Source organism: Pseudopodoces humilis, chromosome 1 (assembly GCF_049639895.1).
Source record: "Pseudopodoces humilis isolate 2021_Gansu_Grassland_sample_001 chromosome 1, ASM4963989v1, whole genome shotgun sequence".
Taxonomy (NCBI): Eukaryota; Metazoa; Chordata; class Aves; order Passeriformes; family Paridae; genus Pseudopodoces; species Pseudopodoces humilis.
This window is the reverse complement of record NC_142200.1, coordinates 20,957,098-20,973,320: the sequence shown is the minus strand read 5'-3', so window position 1 is coordinate 20,973,320 and position 16,223 is coordinate 20,957,098. Positions and strand designations below refer to the sequence as shown.

Genomic DNA, 16,223 nt, shown 5'->3' with positions numbered 1-16,223 from the left:
TTTTCTCACACTCTAATCTTCAGAATTAAATCAGCTCTCCTGATTGACACTGCTGTGGTACTCTGTGTCACACATATTACTGGCATCAGAGGTTTACTGACAGTTTCAGGTTTATTTTTTTTGTCCTACATCTTGAACTAAAAAAATTTTAGTGGCTGTGGTTGCTTTTTTCGGTCTTCACATATCATTGTGGCTTGACAGATGTAGTTAAAATCCACCTTCCAGGCTCTGTGGTTCCACATGTTAATTCCTCCAGAATTCTTTGGTGATTATTTACGTTCCTTTGCCCTCCCCAGCTTGAACCACTGAGCTCCCTGAATTTTCCTTCTTAACCTTCATTCCTGTTAATTAATCAGCTTACTGTCATCTCCATCTGCGTTATAATCTTTACTGAATAACAAGGAAGAATGCTTACAAAAACTTTTCTAAATTTACTTGCATCTCTGCCACATTCTTGCTTTTTTTCCTGGTTATTTATGTATGTCTGTCTATACACAGGGATGAAACAGGTAATAACAGAAACATTTGCAATTTTTTCTTTCTATTTGCTTTATGTCAGTTTGACTTTTAGTAATTCTTCAGCATGTGCAACTGCCATACCTGTGAATTTCTGTATCTTAATTCTAAAATCTTCATAGCTGACTGAGTTGGCATAATAATCCAAGTGAATTATTTACAGTCTTATATTTAGGGATGTTATTAAACAAAAGCCACTATGTATTTATTCAGTTTAATTTGCCTTTATTTGTCTAAATAGCCCTTGAAAGAAAAGATCATATGCATACAAGTGCTTCATTATTTCACCCAGGATTTTTAGCAATGTGTTGATCCACCACAGTGTGTTGTGTTGTCTATTATAATTTTCTTCTCTGCATCATTGATTATTTTAATAAACTTAAATTTTGTTAAGTAATAAAACAAAAATGAGTTGAAAAAGAATTAACGTTGACTAGAATGTCTGATACCACTGATACCATGATGTGTAGACATCTGATGGATTTTTTGGCTGCATAATACAAATAATGTTTAGATTAATTGTCTTTGTTATTCATGGTTTCCTGTGGAGCAAGCAGCTATTTTTGTACAGAGGAAGAGAAAGTTGGAAGTGTTAGTCTGCAATGATGTTCTGAAAACATTTTCATTTAAGTCAAGACAGCACAAGATCTGAGTAATGGTTACAGTTAAGATTTTCTGTATGACCATTTACTTTTATTTAGTTTAATTACTTTTACACTTCAAGCATATGGATTAAAATGCATTATATTTGCAATCAAGCATAATGTAATTATGCCTTCTCCCTTTTATCACAGGTTCCTTGCAGCTTGGAGTACTGGGATGAGCTTCAGAAATCATTTGTTGCATTCCGGGAATTCAGTCTATCAGAAAGCAAAGTCTGTGATCTGCAGCTGCCCAGTATCAGCCTTGTGAACGATCAGAAGGAGCTCATAGCCTCTGACCTGTGGAGGATTGTCCTCAACAGCAGCCAGAACGTGGCTGATGACCAAAGGTAATTTTAAAGGAGGAGGGAAAAAGACATCTAATGCTACACTCCTAAGAAATCTGTTTCAAGAGACTTAGAAATTAAGATACTTGTTTTATATGCTATAAGAGTGGTTAGTCCCGCATAAGCTTCAGACTGTAGCTCACCTTCACACAAGGGCATGGAGTGTGCACAAAAAGAGCTTTCCTTTAAGTTCATAGGCAGCCTGGCAGCATCATAACCATCCATTTTCTGAATGCAAGGTTTACTGAAAAGTGCAAACTGGTCCTGAGACTTCTTACCTGCTTGAGGCAGTAAAATCAGCTAATTAACAAAAGAAGGCTTAGGTACAATACATTCTATAAAGTAGTAGTAAACATTCTTCTTCTACACAATCCTTACACACACCTTGATTCTATCCTCAGTGCAAGTCAATGACTATTTTAAAGATACTGAGCAAAATGTTATTATTTCAATAGTATTGCGGTATTATTCACACAGATTGCTTACTGTGCTAACAGGAAAAAAAACTTAATTAGTGTTTTTAAACACTGAGGATCTATTTTTCATTATGTTTAGTGCTAGAAAAGCTGCAATGACAGATACTCACTCTGTTTGCATTCATCCCATTTTGGTTATATGTAAAGTAAAAAGATAGGAGTACAAGTTCTGTCCAGAAACAGCAGTGGAATTGCTTTCAAAGACCTGCTTATCATTTTATATTTAGAGCACAAAACCCAAAATTACTCTCTTGAATCCTTGGTATTTGCTGATTCTTGCTGCTTGTTTATGAACCCAAGCTTCAATGAGTGTGTAGCATCCACATATGTGTTGAACGAAGCTACAGAATTCATAGAAATCAGAGAATATGAGCATGTCTAACAAAATCAATGAAGAAAATTAAACATCTGGTTTCCATTAATAGTATCAGGTTGGAAATGATTTCTTGATGTTAATTGTGAAAGAATGCATTTTCATCATTGAGAAGTTAAGTGTTTTAGACAAGGTTAATTCCTCTGAATGTGGGACCCTGGCAGAATTGCCTTCCTGGTCAGCTTAACACCACAGAAATGTGAACTCGGTGGGAACTGGAAATGATGTAGTGAAATTTAGTAGATTTTTTTTTCATCGAAGCATTTAGCACTGTAGTCATGTTTATTGTTTTCTGCTCGAATAGGATTTATCACTCTATGCAATGTTTCATTCAGGGAGCTCTGATAAGCTAATGAGCTGTAATTGTTCAGAAACAACAGGAATTAAACTGAAGCATTTGCAGTTCAGTGCACAAGAATAGCAGGAGAGGGATGAAGGCAGCAAAAAACATTTACCTCACTCCTGAAGCATTTGAAGGTAAATAAACAAAAGAGAAAGAGGAAAGTCAAAAGAAAGTTCCTTGAACTGACACCCACCTGTCCAGAGGCTGCAGAGTCACTAGTCCTGATACATTTGTGGGCCTGGGGAATTCATAATATCTTTAAGAAGTGTGTTTTATACCTACATGAACTAACAATAGACTGGAAATTTTAAAGATTTGTATAGGTCAGGGTGAACTCCAGAAGCCAGAAACCTGTGGCCTATACGAGGAAATCCTCTGATTTCAATTAGAGGAGAGAAACACTGCCTCAGCAGTGTTTTTAATTTGGAGGTATGGGTTTGCTCTCATGAGACCACACCTGGAGTACTGAGTCCAGTTCTTGGGGCTCCTAACTTAAGAAGGATGTGGACCTGCTGGAGTGATTCCAGAGAAGAGCCACAAAGATGATTAGAGGGCTGGAGCATCTCTCCTATGAAGACAGACTGAGAGACTTGGAATTCTTCAGTCTGAGGAAAAGGTGGCTCCAAGGAGACCTTAGAGCAGCGTTTCAGAACCTAAAGAAAGCTGGAGAGAGACTTTTTACAAGGACATGTAAATGGGGGATGGGGATATGGGGGGATGGATTTAAGCTGAAAGAGGGTAGGTTTAGATTAGGTATTAAGAAGAAATTCTTCACTGTGAGGGTGGTGAAGCACTGGAATAGGTTGTCCAGAGAAGCTGTTGATGCCCCATCCCTGGAAGTGTCTAAGGCCAGGCAGTGTGGGACTTTGAACATCCTGGTCTAGCATAAGTTGTCACTGCCCTTGGCTGGGGTGTTGGAGCTAGGATCTTAAAGGTTCCTCCCAACCCAACCCAATCTGTGGTTCTGTGATAAAAATTCAAACTGATCTCTCTAACTTCAAACAAAGCTGTGCTGCGAGCTTTCTTAAGGATGGCTGCAGGAAGGACTGGTGTAGAAGTAGTCCTGACCAGTCTGGAGCGATCCTTCTCAGAAAAGCTTAATGGGTCAAAACAAGATGTGCTGTTTCTCAGACAGGAGGCTTTGCCCTATGGTGTTTGAGCACAGTGGCTTTTTCTTGGAGACAGAGCAAACATGCTAGTGACATGTCACTGGCCTGGAAGCTTTGAGACAGTCCCCAAGAACTGAATGTGTATGGTTACAGCTACAGAACAAATTGAAAGACATTATTAAGCCTTAAGGGATCATGTTCTGTTAAAGAGAAGCCTTGTGTAGGAGGTGGTGACAAAAACTGTGGACCTGCAGAGAAGATGAACCTTTCTAGACATCTGTGGATTATAGGAAGTCCACATTGGCAGTAACTTTGCTAAAAGTGTGGCTTCATCAAACATACTGCTGCTGGTATGTCTCACCAAGCTCTCTGAAATATGTTCTAGATTCTACTTAACCAAAAAATGCCAGACTTTCTTGGTTTTGAGAGAGAGACAGAGCCCATGTTGTGGTAAATGTCAAAGTCTTGTTCCTAAAGCAAGCATTTAACATGGGATTTTGCAGACTTGTGGGAAGAGCCTCAAGGCTCAATGCCAGTGCTAAGTGTTAAACCAGGAAATTCTAACGCTGGGGGATCTGTGAGAGTTAAGAAACAAAGCTGTATAAAAGTTGAACCTCAGTTTTCCTTTACACTCATGATGATTTGACATTAATTACGTGCTGCAACTGTATGAATGATTAGCAATTACAATACACTATTAATTGCGAAGTGTAAAAAGGCTTAGTCTTGTTCAAATTTATCTTCTTAGTTTGATGTTGCATTTTGGGTCAGACTCTAACCACTGCCATATGCATGCAGCTGCTGGTCAATGATAATATTTTTTTCCTTAAAATTCTGCAGGTTTTTTTGTGATAACCTCTGTGATATGCTAATTATTAATGGCAGAGAGCTGATCCGTTGTGGTTTAGTACTTTATTACTGATTCCTAACATTGGTTATAAGGTATGAAATTTAGGTGTCTCATGTGACAGGAAAACAACAAGGTTTGTGAGAAGATGTGGATTCAGCTGACGTGATGAGCAATAGCTGGCAGGGTGAAATAGACAAGCAATAATGAATATTGGAATGTGCAAAGATGTCGTGATTCAAATCCTGTGGTATGCAAGTTCTTCTGAAATTGATCAGGAACTAACTGGAAGTATAAAAATCAAGTAGCTATGTGGTGAAGGGCATAATAGATATATGTATGTTGTTTATAATTGAGAATTTTGTATCCCATTCATTATTTCTATGTATGTGTACAGTCTGCATGAACATTTATGAAAGTTTATTCAATGAATGAACAAATTTGAAGTACTGAGTGAAATAATTTAGCATCTCTTTGGGGATGTAGTGCAGTGTTTATGAAAGGAATCATATATGGCATAAATGACTGTTTATTGAAGACCTTAAAACGGGATTATAAGGAAATTATCATAGAATAAATTATTTTTATGGGTTGCATTTGCCTGTTGCAGGACTAACAAATCATAATTGAAATTACTTTTTAGGCTCTGTTTGGTTGGTGAGACGCTAAAGCCCCTTCTTGGTTTGGTTGGGAATGATTTATAATTTTTTTGTTTAAATGGGTTACATTACAAGATGTTTTATATATTTGTGCATCTTCTGTGTAATTTAAACAGTATTTTTATAATTAATGACATACTAATGTAAAATAGTAATTGAAAGTGCCTTAAGATACAAACCATGAAACAAGTACAAAAACTTTTAAATAAGCCTTAAATTGCTACTTTTTAAAAATTCAAGTGAGGAACCATGATCATGTTTCTTGCTAATTGTTTCAGCTTTTATTCAAAGTAAATGATGTACTGTATTTTGACCTCTAACAATTTGAGTTCAGACCAGCCTTTGAGTCATAAATTTAATGAGTTAAGTGGTCTCTTTCTTCTTCCCAGTGGATACTTTCCCATGTTGTAGTTTCATCACAAATGGCAGTTTTGGTTTAAATATTCCTCTCTTAAAATAACAAGAATAATGCAGGTCAGTGCTAAGTCATTGTTCTCAGTTGCCACATGTTTAACTTGAGCGGCTTTGCGTGATGTGAAATATATAATTTATATTACTTCAAATGTAGATATTTTCCATTTTAAGTATTCTGATATTTCCCAGTAGTTGGAAAAAAAAAAAGAAAATAAGAAAAAAAAATTCTGGTAAAGTCAGGTCAGTTTTATTTTTAATTTCCTCTGATTTTGCCACATGCCTCCTTTAGCATGATGTGCCAAACACAAAACAGTAGAATCTGGTTCTTCCTCTTCTTTCACAGCTGTAAAATTGTGGACAGTCCATACTTCCTTTTGTAGCTCCAAGGCAGCCAAGAAACGTGGGGGTGTTTTTATATTGTATTCACTTGATGAACAAATTTAGATTTCACAATCACATCCTCTTCTGATATTTAATGCTCCTACTGTCATTCACCAAGACTGAATAGAAACTTTCCTGTATTTTCAGTTAACACTGCTTTATTTGCTGTTTGTGCACAGCATGTGTTTTTTTATTTTTGTGCTCTCTGCAAAGTTAAAAGAGAGAGTGGCAGTACTACATGATGGAAGATGGAGATGGAAGTCTACCTAGATAAAAAGTTTAAATGGGATTCAGTTTAAAATCACAGGGTCATGGTAATGACTACAGTTCCTCTTTAAAAACTGTTCATTTATATTATGACTTTTTATTACAGTTGCATTTTTTAAAGAAAACGCTACAATAATTTGCTGCTTTTAGTATATTTTGTACTGTAGCTGGTTTATACTGTTACTGTATTCTTATTTTAATAATGACATGGGGGCTACAAGTCTGAAAATGGTTTCTGGTTGAGTAAAAATCAAATGGATCCCTCACGGATAAAACAATTACACTTCAGAAAAATCTGGGCAGATGGGAAAACAGTGATGAAAGATCCTTGTTGTATTTCTTTCTAAATGGTTCCTTGAAGGCTATTTTCTCTCTGTAGAGACTTTACCTTCTAAACCGTTTAGGATGTATTGTCCTGCTCCTCTCAGTCCTCCACTGCCAGCGCCTTTCCCTCCCTAGCAGGGGAGAGGATGCAAGACGAGTTCTGTCCCATGGGGCAGCACTGTCCCACCCTCATCTGCTGGTACTCTCTGGTTAAGTTTTTAAGCATCTGGTTGGACTTCAAATTTTGCAGAGTTTCAGTGTTGGGCTTTTTGGTTTCTAAGGTCACTCCATCAGGAAACAAAAAGCAGCTTTGAATCTTTTTGTTCCCAACGTTTTAAATTGCTGAGTATTACCTCTGTGTGGTCTGTTGCTTGTGGGGCATTAAAAAATGGAGAAAAATATGGCTAAATGCTTTATATTATCTCCCTGGTGTGAAGCTCCTGCCACATTTCCTTCTGCATCAAGCATGTCCTGTTGCTCTGTGATCATGTTGTTTATGAGTGAGAAATTGCAGAAGTTCCACCACGATTAAATTCTCCATGAATAAAAAGCAGATATATAAAATAAAGAAATTGGAAGATTTTGTTTGGTTTTTATTCCATGAAAATATGCATCTTCAAAATATATCAAAGGAAGTAAAAATGTTTAGTCACTGATAGGTGAGTCAAGAAACACATTTCTGAGGAAAAAAGAATATATTAATATAATATTTTATATTATTATAAATAAAATTATTATTTCTTATAAATGAAATATGTTATTATTTTATATTTTATAGTAGTATAATATTTTCATAATAAACCTCGAATATCAGAAATAAGTATCAGAATTAAATGCCCTTCCTCTTTACTTCAAACAGTGTTACAGCTGTTCATGAAATTAAGTCTTGATTCAGAATATCAAGGTGCAATTAGGTTTTTTTTTAGTTCTTCATAGTTTGGTTAACATCTGCCCCAACAGAAAACTGTTTCCATTTCATATGTTCCTGAATTTCTGTTTCTAATCAAAATGCAATGAGCAAAAAATCTTAAAATATTAATAGTTACTTTGAGAGAACTAACCCATTTTGCAGATTCAAAAGTACTTAGTTGTCTAAATCAGCATATGAATTTTTGTCCTTTGGATTTGCTCCCTTCCTTTGTTTCAGCAATCTAAGAAATATCCGTGGCAGAGCAAAGTGAAGCATCCTGTTTCTCTGTTAACCAGTCCCATAGATATTTTATCATGTGAACACAAAGAATAATTTTATTTCTAAAGGTGCCAGTTCTCAAAAGGCCTACAACACTGCTTTTGGAATATAAAATTTACATTTTTAACATTAACATTTTAAATTTAAATTTATAATTTAAACAGGTAAAGAAGCATAGGAAAGATGCTAAAATTATGATTAAGTCATTTATCTTTCATACTTTACTGATCTAATTCATTCTTAATATCCTGTCATGATTCTTTGATAATTAATTAATCTTAGTTGGGTTTTACTGCTGCGTAAGTATTTTATGTCCACAAGTCTTAATTTGGATTCAAGCTCTATAAATAAATATTATACTAGATAGTTACTGCAACACTAAATAATGCTGATAAATTTACCTATCCATGGAATTCCATTCATTTGCAGCTGAACATTTTGAGTATCTACTATATTTGTGCATAATTTGGGAGTAAAATACATTACATGATGAAAAATCTGGTCCTAAAAGCCTAAGGTATGTTGCTTGGAAAGCCATTGTTCAAATTTAAACTTATGTTTTAATTAAAAATATCTTTAAAATGTTAATGGAAGTGGATTTATGGTGCTTTATAAAAACTAATGACTTTCTGACAAAAATATTAAGTTGACCATAGTCCATCTTTCATTAAATTTTATTTTTAAAATAAAGTATTTGACTGAGGACGTGGTTGTAATTCTCTTGAACCAAGTCTAAACTTTTAAACTAAAACTCTTGAGAGCCAGACTTCAAAGGGAGTGAGAATAAGGAACATTAAGGATAGTTTTGGCTAAATTAGAAAGTTTATTTGTACTTCTGTGGTGTCTTAGCAGCTTATAGAATTGTGATGTAGTGGTAGTTTCTCTCAAGAGACTGAAAGATAATGCTTGGAAATTCGTGGTGTTAGGAGCACAGCTATGAAAAAAAAAATCAAGGGGTGACGCTTTAAATGCAGAGTTAATATGTTGTAATAGACACTAGTAAAGGGCTCCAGACTGAGTTTATAATACTTGGAGATTATTTCTGAATTATGATTTCAGAGTGCAAAGGAAATAAAGCTTACAAAGACTAGGGGTTCATACATAGAAGTGGTTTGATGGTTGCTAGTTGTTTTCCTTAAAATCAAGTGGAAAAAAAACAAATCATTCTCTTGACCAGATGAATTTTCATCTCATTCTTACAGCTTTAATAATGATAATATACTCCATTTAGCTATATCAACAATTAAAGATACCTGGCACATTTTGGTTTTATTTTCTGCAAGTAGGCTTTGGGTTTGTGGTTCAAATATTTGTAAATTGGAAGTGTAGTTTGGTAACTACATATCCATGGATGGATTGCAATCTTGTCTGTTACAGTCTGCTTCAGAAAAAGTACAGGCGCTGGCATTAGCAGTTAAAATAAAACCACAATGTTGTCTGTGTCAGAAAATGAGTGTGGAACATTGTCAATTCCTGCTGTAGAGCCGCAAAATCCTGGAAGTGCTGAAGTACTACTTTGTTACCTTCCTTCTGCAGCTCAGAAAGTGAATCTGGCTCCCAAAGCGCGTGCGATCAGCTTGTGACCCCCACGGCACTAGCAGCTTGTACCAGGGTTGACTCCTGTTTTACTCCTTGGTTTGTGCCATCACTAAGTGTGTTGATCCAGTTTACCTGTTTGGAAGTCCACCTATGCCATCATCTCGATCAACTCGGCACAGGTATGTACTGCTTCATGTAGAATAATAAAAACTTGTAGTTCACAGATGCTGTTTAACCACTCTGCTGCTCTGTGTAATCCCCATCTCTTCGTTCAAACAGCCATTCTTCATTCTTCATTCAAACAGACAGAGGCCATCACAAGCAGCCACCAGTGGCATGGGTTTCAGGGTGAAACTGAGCACTTGTGTGCACTGAGCCTGTGCACAGGGCTGGCAGTGAGGCTGCAAGAGCAGCTCCTTCCTGCCCCCGGAACGGGTAACTGTAGAAGCCGTCTGTTTTCCATAGTCTGATTAGGGACAGCAGGTGCCACTTCACTTTTGAGCCATCTTAGTGAATGAATTTGATCTTTTGCATTTTCCAGTGTATTAACAGTATATTAAAATACTTGAAGATTTTGCAACCCGCTTAGTAAAAATTCCTTGGAAGCGCTCTGAGAACTGCAGATTTAAGTTATTTCAGTTATGATCACTTTTGGAGCTACATCTGGTTTTGTTCAGTGCTCTCTGTCATTGCATTAATGGCAAATACATTCCGAGAGATCTTTAGATTGTTGTCTGATTTTCAAATGCCAGGAATGCTTTCTATGGAAGATGGGCAAACTTCTTGGATAATTTTGACAGGGACAGCTTTCATTATGTGTAGTTCTTGTGTTTCTGCGAGTATTATAATATATTCATTATCAAATCATACCAAGACTGACGTTCAATGGCTAGAAAATAATTTCTTCTCTATCAGCTACCTCTATCAGTACGTAATCTTCCTCGCTATTACAGTCCGATTCCAGATGCTCAGTCTTTAAAATTGCATATACTGGAAAAGGCAAAAATCAGATTAAAATCAAACACAGCTGTTTTATTTCTCAACAATGACTGAGTTTATGCTGTTGTTACTGTTGTTATAGCATCTAAAGGCCTTAAGTTTTGGGGCTCCTTTGTGCTATGTTATACACAAAGGGAGCACAAAACTTGTTGTATCCATTACAGTTTATAGATTAACCGGGCTTGATCCTGGATAGGGATGAGTGTTTTGGTTCCAAATCTGTAGAGCACTGGAGCATATGCTAATTTTAAGCATGTGAGTAGTTCCAGCAACATAAATAATAACATCAATGGAAATATTCTCATGCTTAATGTTACACAAGGGGTGTACGTGCCTCACAGTGTCTGCTGCCTCAGTGCTCAGCGCTTTGCACGACTGAGCAAAGCGAACGCGATAAAATCTTTTTTGTGATACATTTCTCAAGCTTTAGTCTCAGGATACTGCTTTGTTTCATTTCTTGTATTATGGGGTAGTATGTCGCATTTCAGTGGGTTTGTGGTCTTGAACTGTCCATAACTGCATCAAAGACAACTTCCAATGTGGAGCCTGTTGGCCTGCACAGTCACATGTCAGCAAATACTGTATTGCTAATTTTTAATGTGTTTGTAATGTGCTATGTGTGGAATATGATATACACCTACTATAGCAAAAATTCTCACAGAAATATGGTTCCAAATAGGTGGCAATCTGAAGCATTGAGCAGTGTGTAGATAAAGCAGTTTCGCTGGCTGGTTTATTTACTATGAAAAGATTTTGGTTTGCAGATACTTTTTGTTTGCAGCTGCTGTTAATTATGATACTGTTTTACATCTAACAAACAGCATGAACAGGATTCATTTCAGATTTCAGAAATGTCAACTCTTTGATAAATTTACTTGTTTTCATCTTATGTACAAGCAGTAAAAATACAATTTGCAGTAAAAACACAATTTACAAAAACGTAAAGAATGCAGCAATAGTGATGTTCTAGTCTTGTTTGTTCTTTTACTTTTCAGCACCACCAAAGTTTCTTCAGCCATTTTTATCTGATAAGAACATGCCATCTGAACTAGAATACATGATAATTTCCTTTGATGAGCCTCATGTATATCTTCGTCAGTGGAACGATGAGTCAGTGTTCCAGGAGATCCAGTTTTCGACTCAAGCTGACTGTAAACTTCTGGAGTGTCGAAATGTGACCATGCAGAGTGTTGTGAAACCTTTCAAAATCTGGGGGCAGATTGCTGTTTCCAGCAGCACAGCAGGAAGGTTGTTCGACTGCACGATAATGGTTGACCCTGTTTTCATCAGCTTTGGCCAATATGCACTTCATTCTCTAAATACAGCAATTCAAGCTTGGCAACAGGTATGCAAATACAACAGTGAGAAAAAAATGTAGCTATTGTGTTTAATTTAATAGCAAATTAGAATATCAACTACTTTCATTAAAAGTATTTCAAGAGGTAAAAGCCCTAACTGATACTGAAATTTTTTTTTCCTAATAAACATGAATTCTGTGATAGCAATGAAAATTAGGAAAAAAATATGTAAAGGTAAATGTAGCCAGAACAGCCTGAGTTTCAATGAAACTACATGGATTTATATCAGAATAATCAAAACCCTGGTCTTGAAATGCGAAATATTACATTAATTTATGAAAAGGTGAGTGCTGCATGGTACATCAGCTCAGCTCAGTCTGAGCAACAGCACATATTGTTTCCAGCTACTACTTCCATCCTTATTGAAGTTCAACACTAGTTTCACATTACATTCTGTGCAAGCAGCATTAATGGCTGAATCCAGTCCCAGGATAAGAAACTTGCTTCTGCAATGACCCCTCAAAGGCCTGTAATTCCCTTACTCCACTATAGCCTTGAAATCAAATCATTCTCTTCATCTGCCTGAAGACCTATGTGGAGCCTGGGAATTAATTACCTATCATGGCACTAGAATAACAAAGCCCCCAAAAAGGATAAAACATCTGTTTTATATCAAAAAATTCTTTTTTAAGGGCATTCCATGGTTTTCTTGTTGCAAAAGGACATTCATAAAACAAGATCTAGTGTGATTTAAATCTTCACAGCTGGCTCAAATATCAATGTGAACAAAAATCTTTGTAGCTCCAATTTCTGTTTTTTGTCATATTTTGAACAATGCTTTTAATAAAAAACAAACATAGAAAGTATAAGAGACTCCTTGGTAGGCTGTTTAAACCCAAAATATTTCTGACTTAGTACTAGTCCCTCATCTAAGACATGTGTGGCAACTACTGCAAAATGGCCTTCAGAAAGGTCAGTTTCCTCTTAGGATGGGGGGAAAAAAAGATCTCTCAGACATAACTATACATATAAATAAAATATGGTGCATAAATATTTAAATGTTTTAAACCACATCACAGTGTGAATGACTGACTGACTACTCTGTGCCTTGAAGGAATATTCTGAGTTGGAAAAAATGGAATTGTATATTTGATTAAGTAAAGCCATATGTCGCATGGTATATTGCTGACAGGTACATTCTATGAATAGTTGGTACTGATTTATACATGGATTTGGCAATGTTAACATGAGCCACAGGAGGATATACTTCTGTAATTGTTGCTGTAATTTTCTCGTTTCCTCCCATGTCAGGGGTACTTGCCACCATGTTCTGATGTGGTGGGTACCTAGCCCAGAGTGTTTGAGATTAAAAACTTGCATCACTTTGAAATTAGGGAATAGTTAACATGCAAGTGGGTTCAAAATGGCTTATTAAATTAATTGTTGCCAAGATGGTTTTTATGTGACTTTATCTCCAGTTTGAGGGGGTTGGCATGCCCTGAATGGGGAGGGAATACATTTCCCAATAATAAGCATTGTTTGATGTTTGCTGTTCACACAAAATGCAATATAAATGCTACAACTAGAAGCATGAATTTAATAACTGGGAAGAGTTATTTGAATTCTCCGCATATTTTTTACTGGGTTAAAATCTGCAACGAGTGATGTTGGAGTCAGTTGACAGACAGATGAAGCATGAAACAATTTGGCCATGCACCTTTAGGTCAGGAGTTCAAAATTAACAGAAGCCTCTGTCAGTGTCTTTGTTTCCTAGATGTGGACTGATTGTTGTTGGAAGGATTTTTGTTGTTATTATTATCTTTGGTTGTTTTGTTGTTGTTGTTGTTGTTGTTGTTTGGGGTTTTTTTAATTAAATTATGGTGAACATTTTGAAAGTTCACTAAGCCTAAAAAATACCAGGCTTTATATTTCTAAGTCACATGCTAAAAATCTGAGAGGATTAGCACTTTTTAAAAACAGTTTCCCCTCTTGACATATTTCACTGTCTAATCTGAAATCCCTGTTTAACTACAAGCAGTAACTGGCTAATACATATCTAAATACAAAGCTAGAGTAATGGGTTTAATAATTAGACCTGGACAAGGAACTTCAATATTTTTATTAATTTAGTTTTATTATTTAATAACACAGAGACTATCAAGTGGGATAGAAAATGCATGTCTTCTGTGAATGTACTTTGGTGGAGTGTGTGGTATTTTTTTCCCTTTATTTGGGCATTTAAGCCTTCATGAATTTACAGCCTTAGTGATTTGAGGTATCTAGAGACAGAGAGTCAGCTGAGAAAACAGCTCCCCAGGTATGGTACAAAGTGTTATTTCTGGGAAAAAGCTTTTCCTTTGTGGTCTCACATTGCAACTGTTTTCCCAAACTCTTCAGAAGTTAGAAAAGCTCCTGTTTAAACCTGTTGTAGACCACTAGAACCTCTTTTCCTCAAGGTCTGCATGGTGCTTAACCTTTCCATTGGCAGCTCTGTAAGTTTTCTTAATGAGCTGGGATCAGTCAAAATGACATCCTTGATCACAGTAGTTTCCCCATCTTTCTATAATAAGGACAAAGAACAAAGGGAAAAGGACACAGGTTTCTAGCTGATAATGCTGACATTACTATGAGAGTGGAGTTTAAAGAATCCTGAGGAAACTGTTCTTTTCTCTTAGAGGGGCTTCAAGGGAGATAAATAGCAAAAGACTTTCTGTGAAAAAAAAAAAAATAAAATTAGTAGGTGATAGAGTGTGTGTGTGTCTGTGTGTGTACTTGAGACTGAGAGAAAATTCTTGCACAAGTCTTCAGTAGCTTGTGAAGCACAATGAAAATAACTTTGTACATATAAAGAGGCCTAGGCTTTTATAGTGTGGGTTTTTTCCAGATCCAGAAATGCTTTGAAATAGCTGTGAGCTGAGACAAAAGCAAAAAGTCCTGAGACAGGGAAAGCCTGGTGACAAGTATTATGTGGGATGTTTTCCCCTCTTTCTGAATAGAATTCACAAAATACTTGAAAGACCAATAAAGGAGAGACACTTTCCAGGCCTCTCTGAGAGAAAAGAACAGCTGAAAAATGATCTAAAGAGGGGCAGGAAATTGTCCCCCAGAAACTGACCCTAATCTGTGTCTGATTCAGGCTGTTAATCTTTTGCTGATGCATTTGATTTGCTGTTTTAATTCAGAGAGGGATTTTTTTTTCTAGTCCACGCTTAGGTGTTTTCAGCTCCTGGAGTCATCAGTCAGCCCTTCAACATCATTGCCACACAAATAGCCTGGTTCTATTTGGTGTTGTTATACCTGGTTTCTCTAGACATTCTTTTATCAATCAAAATTTCCTCACTCCATCCTTTTGCTGACTTTTTTTTTTTTTCCCCACTCCTTTTCTACTTACTCTAGAAGCTTCTACTGTCAGACTTCAGCAGCAATGTAGGATCCAGTTCCCTCTGATGGGTACGGGGTGCTGCTGCAGATCCCCAAGGACAAAGAAGCATGGGTGTCCAGTGCATAGTTGCCACACTAAGCTAAAGCATCCTCAAAACTTCCTTGATGTTCCTTTAGTCGTGTGTTGTTAGCAAGATTGGAGGCATCAGTAGCTTTCTCTTAAGACTGGCAGCACAGAGCAATGCCCTGTTATGCAAATCTCGGTGTTCTCTTGGTTAAAACTTTGGAACTCTTATAAAATGGAGCCTAATATACCTCCTTCACTTAACTTTGAAAACTATTGTTGTTAAAAGCATTGGATTCTAGTAGCAAATCTAGCTTTCAAGACTAATGATTAATGGCAGTCATTCATCAGCACCAAAATGTGTGCAAATAATTCCTGATAGGATAACATTCCCCAAGCAGAATTTAGAAGTTCTATGCATGCCAAAAACTTACTGGATTCTCTTTCCCCTCTGGGAAATACAAAAACCTACAGTTTTTCTTTACTTTGTTGAAACTAAGTTAGCTAGTAAGGTAAAAAGAAGGAAGTTCAACATCTTATTGTTCTTTCAATATCTGTGTAATCAGCTAGAAAATGTATTGGAGTGAAAAGAAAAAGCTTTTCTTAAATTCCTCTGGGATTGTGTGTAGGTTTGACTCTAACAACATGCTGAGCTCTGTGGATAGTAAATCCTCCCTTTTAAAAAGAACATTTTGCAAAGCTGTAACAGGAAAATATATATATTTGCGGTAGACTTATGGGTATGTGGGTATGGCAGCTTGACAGTAAAAAGTCATAGATCCTGCACTAGAAAATGCCAAAATAAACTCTGCACTCTGAAGGGACACTGTAAACGTCAGCCTTTAGCACACTCAGATCTGCTACTGAACAGGATACAGATATAGTGCTCTGTAATGAGCTTTGCTGCTTGGAAGAAGTGCAGTTTTGGTTATGCTCACCTGACTCCTGTTTCACAAAAGATACCTGATCTTATGCAGAAGAAGTAATGAGATTTGGGAAGAAGTTTTAATCTAAATATTCTGATGCTGAAATATTCCTAGGGTGAATAATATTTGC

The 16,223-nt window shown here is 36.4% G+C and overlaps 1 protein-coding gene across 5 annotated transcripts in view; it reads left to right on the top strand.

Moving 5' to 3' along the window:
• VPS13B (vacuolar protein sorting 13 homolog B) overlaps positions 1-16,223 on the top strand; it is a 423,329-nt gene that overhangs the window by 358,326 nt on the left and 48,780 nt on the right. For all 5 annotated transcript variants that reach the window (XM_088065985.1, XM_088066031.1, XM_088066072.1 and 2 more), the window contains exons 40-42: positions 1,311-1,507; positions 9,423-9,604; positions 11,420-11,769. In XM_088065985.1, the coding sequence (XP_087922111.1) occupies positions 1,311-1,507; positions 9,423-9,604; positions 11,420-11,769 (729 nt within the window). The remainder of the gene's footprint in view (positions 1-1,310; positions 1,508-9,422; positions 9,605-11,419; positions 11,770-16,223) is intronic.